The 18,677-nt window shown below is 42.7% G+C and overlaps 2 protein-coding genes across 2 annotated transcripts in view; one reads left to right on the top strand and one right to left on the bottom strand.

Annotated features, from left to right (window-relative positions):
* MICU3 (mitochondrial calcium uptake family member 3) overlaps nt 1-6,007 on the bottom strand; it is a gene marked incomplete at its 5' end in the record, with an annotated part of 49,569 nt that extends 43,562 nt beyond the window's left edge. The window contains one exon of the mRNA XM_082759945.1: nt 5,720-6,007. Within this exon, the coding sequence (XP_082616071.1) occupies nt 5,720-6,007 (288 nt within the window). The remainder of the gene's footprint in view (nt 1-5,719) is intronic.
* Nucleotides 6,008-13,787: 7,780 nt separating this feature from the next.
* FGF20 (fibroblast growth factor 20) lies at nt 13,788-17,734 on the top strand (the record flags this gene model as incomplete). The annotated part of the gene is made up of 3 exons (XM_082759525.1): nt 13,788-14,100; nt 16,041-16,144; nt 17,489-17,734. 3 exons carry the CDS (start codon nt 13,788-13,790, stop codon nt 17,732-17,734), a joined length of 663 nt encoding a protein of 220 aa, XP_082615651.1.
* Nucleotides 17,735-18,677: the final 943 nt, after the last annotated feature.

Genomic DNA, 18,677 nt, shown 5'->3' with positions numbered 1-18,677 from the left:
CACCAAAGATTTCCACATATTACTCCAACTGCCTTAAGGCATGTTTCATTACCATTTCTAGTCCCATATATTTTGTCTTACTGGCTCTCTTACCTCACTGATATGATGTCTGAATTTGGTATAATGTGAATTAACCTCGATGGTTATAGTGAAATCCATGCAGTAACTCTACACTGCCATAAAATGGCCTGACGCAGGACACAAACTCACACAGTGACATCAAGGTAATTAAAACATTGCAATAGTTCTGACCTCAAATTATGTGAAAATATCAATAAATGGTAATGATCAGGGTCAGTGGAAGTAAGGTGCAGAGGATAAAGCATGAAGTCACTACCCTTCCTCTTATAAAACAGAGAAGAAATGTCCTTTGCCAAGTGTTAGTCACAGAACGTTAAGTCAGTAATTACGAAGTTTTATTCTCTGGCCAAAGATCTATTTTTTCCCACAGAGACGAGCTTAAATGCCAGAGACAGGATTTTTATTTGAAAATTAGAAAACTTGGTGCCTACAAGTAAACGTAATCCAAAAGAATCTATTATCAAAACCCATAGCAACACTTCAACTTTCAGATCCTAAGAATATCTAAGCTAATGCAAAGTATTTTACAAAACACGAAAAAACATACCCGCTGTGTGTACATGTATACGAAGTGAATGGCTCCAACGGTATCATAAAAGACACACGTTTGTTGTGTTCCAAGTCAAATCAGTGTTCTTTTGCTTTTCCCAACTGACATAAAGGTGATACTATTTTAACTAAAGAAGCCAACATTTGCTACTAAAAGTACCTTTCGCTTGCAGTCAAAAATACGTTATGTTACAGTAGTTTAATCTTTAATTTATTTCAAGTGAGTGAGTTTCTTTGAATTTTTGCTTGCAAAGTAATCTATCTTCCATCAATGAGAATCTGTGCAAATTATTAAAATAAAAAGGTTTTCAAAGCAATGCTGCTCCTTACTTCCTTCACTTATATTTGACTTCAGGCTTATTTAATATGCTCCCATGTAGATAAAAGTAGCACAATTTTGTTTTCATGCTGGGTGGCCAAAAGGTTAAACGTCAAGTTCCCAGTGTGGGGAAAATCCCAAAGTAGACAAAATTGTTTTGATGCTTAGTGAAGTTATATTTCTAGCAGCTACTTAGATGTAGAACAGCCAACAATTTTGTTAGTTGATCCCTTTTCTCTGAGATAAGGACATTATTATATTAAAATATTTACAAGCATAGGAAGCTGGAATGTGTTTAAAATGCTGTAAAAAGGGCCCTGTTCAAATATAATTCTGTTACAGGAAATTCTTGGGGTAGCAATGTTTATCTATAAGCACAGCTACTCCAGAAATCCTCCAAAATAAATATTACACTGACATATTCTCCAACAGTCCGTCTTACATAAGTTTGACGGGCAGATTACTTGAACTCTAGCAGTTCTTCCAGAAGATTCAGTCTGCATGTATACCCTGCTATACATGTCCATATGCTTTGCCGCATGCGAGACTGAAACATGCTGGATCTGTCTATCCCAAGCATGTGTCATCCCTTTTTAACATCCTGAGGAACACAGAAGTAATGCTGAGAGGAAAATGTTCCTTTTCCTTCAACAAGGCTCTGCTACAGCTGGCAGGCAAGCGCTATCCCTCACAGGGTGATTACACGGTGAAGAGCATCAGATGCTATCAGCCAACGAGCAAACCACTTTCCTACATTTGGCAACTGACCCACGTGAAATGCACAAGGCATATGGAAAAAGGTTAACTACAAGTGATCCTTGTGAAAACGATCCTTTATGCATCTCTTCAAGCAGCATCCTTTCTGAGCAGGCAGAAGAGCCTACTCTCTAGGGGCATTTGCCTTACTTTTTGGAGTTAAACTCTTCTTCATTTCACAGAGTTGGAAATATATGATGTAATCCACTCAGAAATGTGCTGCTACAAATAAACTTGACCTTTTGAGTATTTTCACAAGGAGAAAGAGAGAGTTTCATGGTACTGCTGAGGTAGAAGGAAAAAAAACCGCTAGAAACATCCCAAGCATGCAGCTTCCTTTTCCTGGAAAGGAGCATGCCTTCAAGAAACACGATAAGTAAATGCTCTGTGTCTGTCTCCCCTCAACTTCTCTTTTAATTCCCAAGTCACCTCTGAAGGAAGTGATTCTCAGCAGCTCTTCATAAAAACATCTGAACATAAGGACCTGGAGTTCACTACCTTTACACAATGACAATGCAATTACAGAAGAGATCTCTTTGGGGTGCTAAATATGTCATCATTCGTATTTCCAAGAAAAATTTAATAAGCTGAAGAAATGACACTGGAAGTAATGAATATGGAAGCAAGGAACTGGAAGACTAGCACTGCTATACTGTGCTGAAGAAGCATGATATGCAGCTGTCCTGACAAGGTAAATACTTCATGAACAGAACGTTGTTTGAAATCTCAGGATCAGGGCTCTTTTGGGGTTAGTACCATTCTCAGTTGTCAGTACAGAGAATCTATACCAAAAAAACTGTTGTGTCAAGGAGTTTCCTGTTCTGCATAAGCATCTCCTAGACCCGCAAAGGAGCTCTCCCAGTCCTTACCAAAGCCTTCAGGCATGATACCAGCAGGTCTGGGTGCAGAATTTTACTTGATTCTGAAACACTACATGGAAGTGACCTGGAAATTAAGTGGAAGGCTTTGCTAACAAATTCAACAGCAAAACTATTTGCCACATAATTCACCCCATGTTGGTGACACGTATCAGAATTAATCTGACTTCTAGCAAAGAGCAACTTCTTATGTGGATGTACATAAATTCACAAATCTGTTTCTCACCAGGTTTCATTCTGTAAGCATTTCATAGCACAGAAAGATCTGCAGCCCATTCTGACACTCTCTTTCTCCAGGAGCCTCAGATTTTTTTCAGTTACTCTCAAATGATGCACCTCATTTCTGAACCAGCCAGGAATGGGGAAGTACCCCCATCAACATCCACATAATCATCAGTGTTAGGCCTGCAATTCCAAAACTCTCTTAAGACTGGTTCCATACCAGTGAATACTAGACACCAGGAGTAGGACAAAGCAACTAATTAGCAAGGTGGATATGATACTATCATATTCCTAAATGTTCCTCTACTACTCCCAAGCATTATTTGCAGTCAGCGGTAGAACCTGAAGAAAAACAACCTGTGGCGATACTACCAGGACCAAGCAAAACTCTCACAGGCCATGTGAATGTTACCTGGAAGCAGTTGGCCTGCAAATTGTTCTTGGAAAGTCACAATAAAGTAGGTCTTAAAAAAAAACACAACAAAACACAGACATCTTCTTCAGTATCTAGCGGGACCAGAAACCTATTCTGCCGCCTACTGGAGCTGCCTAGATGAAACAAGGCTGTTCTGCCCATTACACCTCCACAAAAAGCCACCTCAGGAAATAAAACGTGGGAATTAAGGACGAGCTATGACTGCCTCGTCCATACCTATCTTGAATTCTCTTGACCATTTTTAATATTTAAGTACTTTAATATTTGAAAACATTGTGATACTGTCTTCAGTTACAAGTTGATAGCGCATTAACTGCTAACTATTTTTTCTATTGTCAATTAATATTTCAGGTATTTGTTGAATGGAACCAATACATGGGAAGAGATGGACTTTGTGTTGCACACACTAGAATGTTTGAAATTTGTTAGGAATCTCCATCAATTCCACGTTTTGAGGACAGGATTACAGGTTTTGCAAGCGGTGACCACTTTGATGTCAGGACTGTTCTTTTGAAGGGTTGTTCTAATAAGTAAGTTGTGAGCGTACAAAAACCTTCATCCAAAAATACTCATTTTGTTGGATGGAATACTCATTTCCATCTGCTACATGAAGCCCCAGAGATAAGGCAAAAATCATGCAGTGCAATTCCTTCTAGCAGCTACTGTAGCTCACTATAGCACCAGGAAGCAAGAGCAGAGACACCAGCTGCCTCCCACTTCAAACGATCCAAGTAAGAAGCATCTGGGAAGGGAATCCTGCTGGAAGGAAGCTTATCAACAACACACTACCATCGCACAATACGAGGAACAACATTCATGGTATTTTATTCACAGAGGTATTTTAGAAACCTGTAATGAAAGAGCAGGCACAACTCTTGAGGGCAATCATAAATAGCGCACAGATCACTGACGGAGCTCACGGTCAAACTAGTCTTGGTAGCTGAGCAGCTAGACCCAGTATCAAACTATGGCATTCCTGTGCTGCCACACAAACCCTTCTGCAGGGCAACAGCCAATGATAGATTTATCTATCACAAGAATACATTAATTCAAATCAAAACCGTCACAGCTATTTGATCCTCATTTTGAGAGGATGGGTAGGGGGGGCAGAATTGAAAGGATGTTTTGTCCCCTGAATGCTGACCACTAAGATCTGCTACTTGAAATCAACGAGAACTCTCATTCAAAATAAAAGATGGAACACAAAGCCAACATATCAGTCACTGAGCGTTTAGTCTGGCTACACAAGCTGAGTGGACACATTCCAACTTACTCCTTCAGATTTTATTGTTAACCCAATTGAAACCCAAAATAATTACAACCTCTTTTCACACAGGCACACAAAAATAAGCACGTTCATTTTTTCTTTCTTTTTTTTTTTTTTTTTCCCTCCCTGGTGTTCGACCCTACAGCATTCAAAAATATTCTGCGTATAGAAAGCAGACACATTTTATTTCACATGTTATCTTATATTGGTTCAAATCTAACCTTATTTCTGACATCTAAGCTCTACGCTTTGCAACCTCAACACTTTGGAAGTTATGCATGTAAAAAATTCATCATTTTAAGTCACACTAAATTTACTGATTTTTCAAGGTTGCAGCAGCCGTATTTCCTTCAAAAGAAGTCCCAGAATTAAGACTGGATGGGTCAAATGATGTAAAGGTCTGTCCAATCAAAATGGCATGGAAGGCTGAAAGAGTTTCTTAGGTCCTCTGTGCCCTGGTACCACACTCAAGATAATGAGTAGATGAGGAATCAACAGCATCTGGCTCCCTTTCCCTTCATACATGACGTTGCCTATAGAGACTGCTTTTTAGCCAATAACGAAGGCAAAACTGCTACCAGTGTTCATAACTGAGCCTAAGGCCTCCACTGCAAAAAGGCAGAGCCCGTGCCCGCACGTATTATAAGTTAAACTCGACGTAAAGAAAGCGGGCCACTTGCACGGCTGATTTTCAGCCTCAGAAGCCATCAGCCTGCCAAACCACCTAACCACGGCTCTTGCCATTTTAACAAGCCTGTAACTTTGAACGAAAAAAACAGACAGCCAGACATCACCACCATATGCTAAGCACAGCACCCCGCAGGATTTTCTCCCTATGGGGGGGGAAACTTCAGTTTCCAAGGGGATGCCAACTCCTCCTTGCCACCCGTGGCCGGCCAGCCACCGCACCTGCGGCAAGCACCGAAGTTCTGCGCAAACCTCTCGCGGAGGACAAACCGCAGCTTTTGAGCTACCAGCAGCGGTTCCCCTTACAGAACAATGTCTTATAAAAGGAAAAAAATTAGAAGGTGATTAAGAGCTCCGAAGACCGTTTAAAGCGGGAGTCTCCGGGCGCTGGCTGTGCCCAGCGGGCACCCCCGGGGGAGGCAGGGCAGGGCAGGGCAGGGCAGCCCCCCGCCCTATCCATCCCCCTCTCCTCCATCCCCTTCGCCCCGGGACGGGCTCCTGCAGCGGCCCGGCTCCCAACCTACCGTCTCCTTGGCGGCGGCCGCCACCGGGATGGGGAGCAGCGCCCGGGCTCCGCCCGCCTCGGCGGCTGCCGGCTCCCGGGGGGGCTCCCGCCGCCGCTCGGACAGCCGGTGCCCCGCGTAGCCGGCGACAGCCGCTCCAGCCGCCGCTGCCGCCGCCGCCCAGCCCAGCTCCCGCCGCCCCCGCCTCGTCCCGGCCCCGCCGCCTGCCCACAACCGCCGGCCGGGCTGGGCGCCGGGCGCGGGGTACAAGCGGCGGCGCCACCGCAGGAGGGTGCGCAGGGCGGCCATGGCCGCGGCTCCGCCCCGCTGACGGGCGCACGGAGCCCCCGAGGGGGAGAAGGAGAAGGGGAAAGCTCGCGAGAAGCGGGGAAGGGGTGGGGAAGCGGCACGACACCGCCCCGCCGCCCCCCCCCGCCGGTACCGGGCGCCCCTGGCAGTCCGAGCGCTGTGCTCATAGCGAGGGGTGCCGAGGGGCGGCCCCGGGCAGCCGCAGGGGTTTGTGCCCGTGGTGGGCTGCGAGCACAGAGCCGGGCTGCTTAGGGCGAAGCGGCAGGGTGGCGTGGAAACCGCCCTGAGTAGGGACTGAGCTTATTCGTGGGCGTTGTGGTGTAGAGTCATGGAATCACAGAATATCTCCTGCTGGAAGGGACTCACGAGAACCCAAAAGTCAGACCGTGTGTCTGACAGCAGTGTCGAAATGCTTCTTGAACTCCAGCAGGCTCAGTGCTGTGACCACTGCCCTGGGCAGCCTGTCCCAGCGCCCAACCACCCTCTGGGTGCAGAACCTTTCCCTAACCCCCAGCCTAACCCTCCCCTGTCCCAGCTCCATGCCGTTCCCTCGGGTCCTGTCGCTGTCCCCAGAGAGCAGAGCTCAGCGCCTGCCCCTCCGCTCCCCTCGTGAGGGAGCTGCAGGCCGCCACGAGGCCTCCCCTCAGCCGGCTCTGCTTGGGGCTGAACAAACCGAAGGACCTCAGCCGTTCCTCATATGTCTTGTCCTCTAGACCCTTCACCATCTTCGTAGCCTTCCTTTGGACACTCTAATAATTTAATGTCCTTTGTGTTTATACAAATCTGTAATAGTTTAATGTGCATTGTGGTGCCCAAAACTACACAGTGCTCAAGGTGAGACTGCACAAGAGCAGAGCAGGACAATCCCTTTTCTTGACCGGGTAGCAATGCTCCACAGCCTACTTTTTTTTTTTTTTTTTTTGGCATTATGCTTCTGAGGTCTTCCTTCATGACCTAGCAATATGTATTTGCAGAAACCTGGAAGCACTAGCTTCAGAGAAGAAAAAGCTTCCAACTATACCTCATTTGTGTCATAAGCATGAAGTTGTCTAGAGGTGACGAGCATCAAAATTGTTCACTTTTACTGCTGAGTCAAAAATATGCACTGACCTTAGTTATCCTTACTAAAATAAAGACTGCTGTGAGTCCATCAGTCCCTTAAAACCTACCAATGTCCAGATCCATTTAAAACATTGGAAACTCTTGGGGGTGTACCAGCTACACAAAAATCTGCAGCCTGCTGAAACTAAAAATGTGAAGCTTGTTTCAGAAAAACTGGAATTAAACAGTGTTGCCTGTGATGTACTTAGTGTATCAAGTCATTGTTTTTCAAATTTATTGGAAGCTGGCATTCCATAATTTTTTGAAACTGTGCTGTAAAGTGTCCATAGGAGGCACTTGGTTACAAGAGGAACAGTTTCTGCAAGTGAAATGTGAAGCAGGGAGCTAAGCAACTAACCATCAAAGAGCAGTGCTGTCATTTAACATTGACTGAACCATGTAATGTTCCTTTTCTTTGAGTGTTTACTATGTTGTTTAGTTGGGACCCAATTTAATTACTTAATTCCCTAAATACCAGTAGGCTAGAAATTTCTGCCCTCCCCATGTCTATCTGACCTCTTCCTCCAATAACTCTCTCTATACCTCAGGTTCTCTTCAGAAAAGTGAGATTCTCCCACAACCTTTCAAGCATTTATACTGATCCTCTCAAAGTGACCTCAGACTTGAGTTTCTCCTACCCTTTGTAACTTCGTGTTTTGAGGCCTCCTCATCAGCCCCCAAAGGAAACCACAAACACTTGCCATATCTGCAGCCATGTCAGCCCCCAGCATAACCAAGTATTAAAGAACAGTTCTTAATAATAAGAACGTGCTTTTGTCCCTACTTGGATCTGATGGGCCATGACCTTGTAAAGCATTTCATGATGCATCATTCTCCATGGTACAGCCTGAATTGCCTCCTGCACTGCATTGAAATTTCCATAAGCTGTATACATAGAATCATAGAATCATTAAGATTGGAAAAGACCTCCAAGATCATCTGGTCTGACCATCCATTTCAAGTCACAGCACACCTTATGGCATTCTTTGCAATGGTCAAGTGCAGCCTCAATTTTTTTGTCCTTTAATTGTTATAAGTATGCTCTTCCCAAGTTTCAGTTTTTATTTATTTATTTTTTTTTCTAAATTTTTGCTGGGTTTGTATTTTACTATGAACAAGATGTGAATCTGTTACGTAATTGTAATTCAGAAAATGCATAAATAAACACTTTAGTATGTTTAAGGCATTTATGCATTTTCAATTTCTAAGAAAATGTTCAGTGGTTACCGTATTCCATCAAGGGAGAATTATGTCTCTATTTGACAACAGGCAACCTGACAGTTTGTACAAATGTATGTATGTCCAACGTTGATTTACCACCAAGAGAGGTCTGGAAAAGCTGGTATCTGGGGTGAATGATAGTCACTGCATTTCTTTTGATATTTTAGAATACTGTAAGCCAATTCATTAGCCAGTTTACATTACTTTCATGTATTAAAAAGTAAATATTTTTTTAATGTCTACTGCTTTGTTTGTAAGTATATGTATGTTTACAGAGTGAAAGGCTTGTCTCCAAATCTGAGCTACATTTCTGTATTAAATGATACAAGGACAGTATTCAGGTGTCAAGGCAATATAGTTGTCTACCAAGTTGTCTACTCAAGTATTTTTTCAGCAGTTGCATGACTAAGCATTCAATTTGGAAAGTTTTGTAGAATGTGGCTCTTGGATCTCTTCAGTTCTAGGTGCCTTATTAGGAGACATCATTCAGCAATGGAATTACCTTTTAGAAATAGTCTTGTTTTTCCATTTTACTGAAAAAGAAATCTATTGGTCAGTGTAGTGTCCCAAAGTAGACCTGTTTGCTGAATGCCTGATCAGTTGCTTAAAACTGTAGACAAGAACCATGAGTTATCCCCCTGATCACATTGTTTCCCTGAAATTGATTAGCCACAATTTAATGACTTTTCAATAACACCTTTAGGCTAATCTTTGTTATTATTATTATTATTTATTTATTTATTTATTTTTTCACTTCAGAAAAAACAATACACATCTGTAACTACTTATGTCTGGGTATGTTAGAACTTCCCTGGTGAAGTGTTTGCTTAAGAACAAGAGCACAATTTATTTGTGCAGTAAGTCAAAAACTGTAACCTGTCTGTGCACATAATCCTATGTGCGCAGGTTCAGAAACCATCTAAATCTATGTGCTTTTTATTTAGTGATCCGCTTAGAGAGCTAATATGAAAGTTGTCAAGCAAGATATTTGGACGCTGATATATATGGAAAAGGTCCGTTCTCTGTGGATGTAACTGGATGTAAAGGTTCCTCGCTACCTAGGTAGCTCACTGTGTGACTTCTCTATCCCACTCCACTTATATGAGAGTTTACCTACAAACACATGGGCAATAAAATCATGAATCTTAAAAAGCTCTGAGAATTTCTGTTTTCACTCAAGAAACAAACAAACAGAAAAATGAAGGTGCCAGAAAGGTAAAACTTAATTTCTATAGGAAAATTATTTTTTTCAGCATTACTTTTACCTCCTCTGATTTTTTTCATTATACATAAATATACTTACACATATATATATATATGTATGTATACATGTATACATACCTGTAACTTCAGCAATTCAGAAGAAAAGGTTCTGGATGTATTTTAAGTCCATGCATATTGCATTTTAAAGGTTTTACATCATCAGATTATGACCCTATTTATACATGCAGCCTTGAAAGTTATCTTTTTTTTTTTTTTTTTTTTTTTTTTTTTTTTTTTTTTCCTAGTAAATCCTGTATAAGAATACACCTTACTTCACTCAGACTTGCAGTACTCCATAAGGCTCTCACTGTAGCTTCATCCTGTTCTGCTCTTCTTGTTGAAATCAGCCAACCATATTTTCTGGTCCCAGACTAGGAATAATCTGGAAATGACCATGATACACAAATGTCTCCAGATGGACAAATTTCTTCATGTTCTACTCAGTGTTTTTTGTTCCACCTAGTGTTTGATTTCTTGTGTACTCATGACCCACCTGCCCCCTTTGTTCTGTTAAGTGTTATTTTATAATATGATTACAATTTTATGGCTGGCATGGCACTTCTGTAATGGAGTTCTAAAATTAATAATGGCACAATACATTGCAGGACAAAGTTTTACAAGGTTTTCTGACCAACCTGATAGATACATAGAACTCTCTCTCTCTATGCATATGTATGCATATCAAAAATTTTGGTGTGTTGTTTTCTCCTTGATAGCCACTAGGTTTTTCCTGTGACAATATGCTATTCTTAGGCAATGTACAGTAATTATATTGTCTATAGAAGCCCCAGCTACTCGCTATGGAAATAAAAACTTGACCACATATGTATTTGTTCAACGACGCTGAAAGTGCAGTCTTTAGGAAGTATACGTAACGTTGATTAGATTGCACTGTATACTTTAAGTTCAATAATGCACTCTTGTAAAAACACTCTTCAAAATTATTTAACTTCCCATGGTATAGTCTCAGAAGGTGCATAAAAAAATCTACAGTGTTATCTTTTCCTGTCACATGACTAGTGCAAACAACAAAAAAAAATCTTATCTTTTTGTTTCTTTTCTCGTACTTTATAAAACAGTGTAGCCGGTTCAGTGCCCAGACATTAAAGACTCCACTCGGAACAGATTGGCATTATATATTCCACTCTACAGAAAATTTTTCCACTATATAACAGGAAAGATTTAGCCATAAGGGTCTTCCAGTGGATGACGGCAGAGGATATTGTTTTCAGAAAAACCCTCCTCCATTGGGTGCCATCTAAGCAGAAGAGCCCTCTGCTTGGTAGGGCTTGGGGAGTACTGCTGGGACCCGGGAACGCTTTCTGTAACGGGGCATCTTTTGGCTCAGAATACACCTCCTATATATTTAGCTGTACCATCCGAGTGCATGTCCTGCAACTTAGCAGCTGTGATGAACTAATTACAGTTTGATCTTGACCTACCCGTCATGTCAATAAAAATGCTTGATGCGTGTTTCAAACGTTTCAGGTATATTTGAGAAATCAGCATACAGGCTACTTGAGAAATAGGTGCCATATAGATTATTCATCTTTGATCTATTTCTTTGATTTAGCACTGCAATTAAGTAGATTTGGTTCAAAGAGAAAGCTCATTGGTTGATGTTTTACACTGATGTGATAATGTTTACACAGATGTGCTTTGAAATCTCGATTATGGTGGATTTTTGGGTCCCACCACATGACAGGCTCCTGTTATCTGAAAGGTAAAATAATATAACATCTATCTGTAACTGCCTTCAGAGCAGGTCTGCCCGTGCTCTCTTCTGAGGTGATTTATCTGATCATTGTATTTAGCGTTAGTTTTTTCAGTTTTAAATCCCTCCACAGTAAATCACTTGCTTTAAAGCAGCCTTTTTATAATTCAGGTGCACACAGGGGCAGTACTTAGGACTGCAATGATGAAAAGGTGTAGCATTACCTGCTTTAAAGCACCTGCCAATTAATTAGCCCTATACTCTCCACAGCAAATAAAGCCAAGCAGTCAAATCCATTTGATCTCCCAGATTTAGACGGTGACTGAAAAGACCATGGAGCAAGACTGGAGAACTAATCTTTCATGATTCTCTACAACTTTTTTGTTTAAATGAAACCTTAGACTGCCAAGCAATTCTCTCAAACTTCTGAGAGAGTTAACTGCAAAAGATCTTTGAGTTTCATACTTTAAAACTTTGTTTTAACATTGGCAAGGAATTGCATTGTGCATCTTGAACACTAAGATGAGCCATGCAGTTTGAGCCCTAAAATTCATTAGATATGATAGAAAATAACAGCACAAAAGGCAGAAGTTGAGTTCTTAGTTTTAATACACCATTGCTTTATCATTGCTAGTAATTAATGTGTTACACAAATAAATTTGCCTGTGTGAATCATTTTGCTTTTGTGTTGAAAAATGCATATGCTCAGCTGCAACAGGACAACAAGGTCCCACATTTTTTAATACATCGTAGAAAAGATAACAGGGAGCTTTTGGGATATGACATGATCATTAATTTGTGGCACTCACAGACTTTGGTAACGGTCCCGTTGCAAAACCCCAAGGAAGATGGGCTAGATGGGCTATCTCTTGCTCTGTTTCTTCATGGGTGCAAGCTTTGAAAATATTTATTACAAACCACGTGCCTGCTCATTTATGTTTTTAAGACTGATATACAAACGCCATAGATCAGTTTCATGTCATGTTAATGATAAATTAAATTGAGGGAGAATTTGCAGAGGGGAAAACACCTCCCTGACTATGCCAATTTCTTTAAAAATTCCCCTCCTTGTAACTGAAGTGATAAAAGGAAAGGGTAATGCATGTACATTTTATTAGCGTTTCAGAAACAGGGAGCAAAGCTGTCAGATCTTTGTGTTTTTTTTCTTTCATGTGTGTCTGGGCAGGTCTAACCCTCAGGTAACGCCCTTTCTCCTTCTTCCCTCCTGCCTCTCCTTGCACCTGTCCACGTAATGCTCCAGCAGCTCCCACACGGGCCACGCTGTGGACCCGGACCTGGTTCTGGTCCTGATCCTGGTTTGGATCCTGGTCCCGGTTCTGGTCCTGATCCTGGTCCTGATCCTGATTCTGGTCCTAACCCCGGTTCTGGTTCCAGTTGTGGTCCTGGTCCTGATCCTGGTTCTGGTCCTAATCCCGGTTCTGGTTCCAGTTGTGGTCCTGGTCCTGATCCTGGTTCTGGTCCTGGTCCTGATCCTGATCCTGGTCCAGGCCCTAGTTCTGGTCCTGGTTTTGGTCCTGATCCTGATCCTGATCCTGGTCCTGGTCCTGGTCCCGGTCCTGGTCCTGGTCCCAGTCCTGGTCCTGGTCCTAGTCCTGGTCCTTGTCCCGGTCCTGGTCCCGGTCCTGGTCCTGATTCCGGTCCTAGTCTTGATTCCGGTCCCAGTCTTCTTCCTGATCCCGGTCCCGGTCCTGGTCCTGATTATGGTCCTGGTCCAGGTCCTGAGTCTGAGTTCTAGCCCTGATTCCTGGTCCTTGCCCAGGTCCTGGCCTTGGGCTGGGCACTGTCCACCAGCAGCAAAGGCACCTGTGCATGAGTATATCTGTGCGCATGTACATGTGTATGTATGTACATAGGTGTGTGCATATGTGTGTATGTGTGTATATGTGTATATAAGTGTATATGTGTGTATATGTATGTGTATATATGTATATAAGTGTATATGTGTATATAAGTGTGTATATGTATATGTACATGTATATGTGCATGCATGTTTGATGTGTCTGTATGTATGTGCGCACACATGTGTGTGTGCATATGTATATATGTATGTACATATGTATATGTGGATACACGCGTGTGTGTGCGGCTCTATCTGTGCGTGCCCGCCCGGGGGCCGCCCCTGCCCTGCCCTGCCCTACCGGTGCCCTACCCGTGCCCGTGCCGCCGCTCGCCGCTCCCCGCTCCCCGCCGGCCGTGCCGTGCCGTGCCGTGCCGTGCTGGAGGTGCGATGCGCGGGGCTCGGGGTTTACAATTTCAAACGCGGCCTCCCCGCCGCGGCCGCCATTAGCATATGTCAGGGGGCCCGCGGGCTATATATACCGGCGCGGGGCCGCGCCGCCGCCACCTCGCCGCCTGGCTCGCAGCGGCTCGGCCCGGCCCGGCCCCGCCGCGCTCCCCCACATGCCCGGCAGCCGCCGCCCGCTCCTCCGCCGGCCCGCGACCCTCTGGCCCCGCTGCCCCATGGCTCCGCTGGCCGACGTGGGGCCCTTCCTGGGCGGCCTGGACGGCTTGGGGCAGCCGGTGGGCGCCCACTTCTTGCTGCCGCCCGCCGGGGAGCGCCCGGCGCTGCTGGGAGAGCGGCGGGCGGCGGCGGCGGAGCGGGCGGGCGGCGGCGGGGCGGCAGCGGCAGCGGCGGCAGCGGCGGCGGCCGCGGACCTGGCGCACTTGCAGGGCATCCTGAGGAGGCGGCAGCTCTACTGCCGCACCGGCTTCCACCTGCAGATCCTGCCCGACGGCAGCGTGCGCGGCACCCGCCAGGACCACAGCCTCTTCGGTAGGAGCCGGGGAGAGGCAGCGGGGGGTCGGGGCAGGTGCCTGAGACGGGCACCGGGGGCAGGGAGCGCGGAGCATCCCCTGAGAGGGGCGGGTGGCAAGCGGGGGGCTCAGCCGCCGTGGGGTGCTTTGTTTTGAAACGGGACAAAAAGTTGGAGCGGAGGGACCCATCGATAGCCCGAAAGGAGGGGAAGGCAGCCCCAAAGTGTGCACGCTTCACCCAACAGCAGGGTGAATGAATCCTAAGCGGCAGCAGTAGGAGCTGCGCCTCCGAGCGAACCTGCCGCTGTCAGCTCCGTGCGAGTTGCGGTGGGTATTGATTTAGCAGTCGTAAAAAGGTGATTAAAGTGCTTCCTATCGCCCTCCCCACAGCCAAAACAGCCCGCTGGAAGGGCTCGTAATTGCCTTTATAGCACGGGGATGTTTTCAGAAGTAGGAGAGCGGTAGTCAGCAGAGTTCTCAGAAGGGAGATTTCCTACAGCGTGTAAACACGAAATAAATCTTCGCTTAAAAAGAAGAAAAAAAGTTAGCCCCAGATCAAACATTCTCTGGGCTTTTTAGAAATGTTCTTCCTTTATTCTACCACCGCTCTCTGCAGGTCTGTCTGATGTGGTTGCTTTGTGGGTTGAATCACCTGCTTATTATAGGCTTGAAAAGAGCGGCTTTGAAAATGATACCAGAAAGACAAAATGCCTCCACCTCTTTTTCTGGGACTTTGTGCTTTAGGAACTGGAAGGCTAGCTTGATTTACATGCAATAGAGTTTTTAATGATCGCTCTTTGTAAAGGATTTATACTCTTTGCTGCTTGGTGAGATAACTAAGAAACCTGCCAAAGCTCAATTAAAAATCAAAACACTTGAAATTGTTGGATAGTCCAAACAATCTGTCTGCCTTGCAGTGAAAGCTGGTCCTGAATGAAAAAGAGAAATCATAAATACAGCAAATAGACAAAAGGACACTGTAAAAACCAAACATGCTATTTAAAACCACTTTCCTTAGATTGAGTTTCTTTTACTGTTTTGTGGTTTTGCTGTTGTGCAGCAAAATCCTGGGTATGATTCTAGACCAGCTTCTTTTGAAGCTCTGTTTACATTGTTAACAACTACCAAAAAGCCGCTTCACACATTCCCTTTCTTTCATGTTTTATATGTACTATAACCTGTGCATATCAATTGGTTAACCCAGCTGGCATATGCTTGCCAAATTGCGGGCTTCAAATAGAGCATCGTCTCCCGAATACTTTAAATTATTAACATGGATCCCATTTTGGGCAAATGTAAGATAAATAATTCTATAATCCAAGCATTAGCAAATAATCGGCATATTTCGTGCACATAAAAAGCCTGCACTGAAGATTACAAGTTGTGTCAAGAGGTGCGGGCCAATGGGCTAGATAAGATGTCTGGCAAATACTTTTTTTTTTTTTTTCCTGTGGGTAGATTCTGTTATATAAAATTCCCATCAGTACTTTGATTTCTATTCAAACGATCTAATAATGAAAGTGTTTTTTTAAGATAATACTATAGTGAAAGTAAAGTATATTTTCAGGTAATCCAAATCTATCTTTCAATGTTTGAGCAGGCAGCTTGGCAAATAGCGTCTAATCATTACAGATTGCAACTGCATAGTACTGAAGGTTTTAGCCTGAGTGATGAATAAAAACCTTTAATCATCAAAGCAATTATATATATATAAAAAGCTTTCTTTAAATAAAGTAGGACTCTTATACCTAGATGAGCTTCTCAGGCTGCTTTCCTGTGAAAATGTTGTATATGTTTCGATACAGTATTTGAAATTTCAGAAAAAGTAGGCCATATTTTTATATCTACTGTTTCTACTTGCTTTCAACTACATTTTGGATGTTTTTATTGATTTTTATCACACAAGTTGATTTAAAACAACCTCTTATTGTCTTTTTTTTTTTTCCCTTTGGATATCAGGTATCCTTGAATTCATCAGTGTGGCAGTGGGACTCGTCAGTATCAGAGGTGTGGACAGTGGCCTTTACCTTGGAATGAACGAGAAGGGAGAACTCTATGGCTCTGTAAGTACTACTTTCACATCAGCTTGTACATGTTGATGTTTTGATTCACTTATTAGCACTGTGCAAACACCTCTAGTGTCTAACTGAGGCAGTCTTAACTTTTAAAACACTGACATCTTTTCCTGTTGGAATAAACAATAAATTCTTAGAGTGTATGATGTATGGCCTTGGATACTAAAGATTTGATGGCAAAAGTTTCTCTATCCTAGATGCAGAGAACTGAAGAGAAACATTCCTCTTAAAGACAAAAATAGCTAATTAAACTAGCCATTCAAAAAGCATTTAGGTTGCCTAGAATCTAATTTGCTTTTCATGAATACTGCAAATGCATCATAGTGTATATCATCAAAAACATGTAATGCAAGGAGAAAAAACTTGAAAGGATAGCTATGGAACAGGTAAACAACTATTAATATAGTATCCTGAATTATTTTATGTAGATAATACTCCTTTACAGATCAGCAGAGGGTGCTTCCAGGTACCAGTTTTTAATGTAAAAGCATACTTTCAAGAGCTGGGAAAAAAGGATAATACCATGTGTCACAGTTAGGTACCACTCTTATTTGAAAAATCGTAATGGTGCAAAAGTATTGGCAGTACCTGGAGATCCCAGTTCTGGAATGCTTGTGCTTAAGAATGAAATTAAGCTTGTACTCATTACAGTTGATTTGTATATGTTGAATAACTTCAACATATGGCTGCAAAATACAAGCTTTAATTTTTCCAGTACCATTAGGGTCTCAGACTCTTCTCCTTCAAAATCTTAAAACATTTAGAGAGAAATTATTGGGTCTCTCCAGTTAATGCCTCTTCATTTTGTTGTTCATCACTTCTGTTTCTAATGCTTCTGGGACTGACTGATTTATTGCTTACCTGTAAGTGATTAATACCTTCTCTAAAAAAGCAGAAAAGTGCATGTTATAATTTGTGACTTTCTTCATTAATCATCTGAATCCGTAATGGGTTTTGGCCTAGAAGTATTGTGAAGGCTTTAAATGGGGTGACAATCAGTGCTTTGAACAAATATGAAATGGTGACCTGCTGGCTTACTGCTGGCACTTAAACTATACTATTGATGACTTCTTAGAGAGGGAGTTATCTAAGGCATGTTTAAATCCAAAATTTTGTATGTACATGTCCAGGTTTTAGATGAAAAAGGGATAAATTAGCCTGCCAAACTCCATGTTGGGTCTATATATTCTTCTTGGGTTTGATTTGTTAAAAATCAAATGAACCATAAGGCAGCACAAAGCCTATGGCATTTTGTTTATTTTTATCATTTTTTCAAGTGTGTTCAGATATCTAGCAACAGCTTGACTTATTTTTCTTTGTTTCTTTCTGTAGGAGAAACTAACTCCTGAGTGCATCTTCAGGGAACAGTTTGAGGAAAACTGGTACAACACTTACTCGTCCAATGTGTACAAACATGGAGATTCGGGGCGGCGGTACTTTGTAGCACTTAACAAAGACGGTACTCCTAGAGATGGGGCAAGGTCCAAGAGACACCAGAAATTCACACATTTCCTGCCCCGACCTGTGGATCCCGAAAGAGTTCCAGAACTGTACAAAGATGTGCTGGGTTACAGCTGAGGAAGGAGGGAATCTTGGAAGGAAAACCACACCAGATCTGTTTGATCTTGCCCTTTTATTCATGGCGATACCAGCATGAGGAACATGGGTACTGGATTTGAAGAAGCTACTTTGTGATGGCCAAACCTCTAATTTCCAGTGTTTGGATTTAGGAGACAAAGCCTTAAAGCTGAGAGTGGACCAGCCTCCTTCAAACTTGCTGACTCTGTGGTAGCCAGTAACAAAAGGGAAGTTGGAGTGTGACTTTCTTAAAAATAACAAACTTGGCAATTTCATCTGGATTACTTAGGGTCCATAAGTTACCAAAAAAGTACCTACATCATATGGATCCAATAACAGCTGGGAGAAATAGAAAGAAATAAACTGTAAAATAGTTTTTTAAAAAAGAAAAAATCCTGAGAACTGTGTATGAAGTGTTAGTGTCTTCACTTCAGTGATGGACCTTAGATGTCAATGCATCATAGTTGGAGCTGGAACTTTTATTCAGGATGGACCTATTTATACATCTCCAGATAGCATATATTTATTTTATATATTTATTTATTAAAGAGTTTATTTTTTACTGGGATATGAAGAGAATACAAGCCCCTAAACCCAATGAGAGAGCATTTACAGTGCCAATATTTGCTTCGAGTAGTGTCATGATACAGCAATGACATTACATTGCAGTGCATCCAAAACCTGGATATTCAGATTTAATTGTCAATCAGTTACAGAAAAAGCTTATATTGTGTGCACATACCATTGCCTCATGACTATCCTTATATTGGAAAGAATGTTTTGGTTTCTTGACCTATGAGAGTGCCTTACAGAACTGTATTGAATTCAAATGCACATTTAAAAAGGGAATTAAAAATGATTTTACTTTATTGGGTTTACTGTCATTTTTAAAGTGTCTCTTTGCACATTATATGTAACATTGCAAACATGAAACAATTACAAA

The sequence above is a fragment of the Aythya marila genome (assembly GCF_965140915.1).
Source record: "Aythya marila genome assembly, chromosome: 4".
Lineage (NCBI taxonomy): Eukaryota > Metazoa > Chordata > Aves > Anseriformes > Anatidae > Aythya > Aythya marila.
Note: the sequence above shows the minus strand (reverse complement) of the source record. Positions and strands in the feature narration are given on the sequence as shown.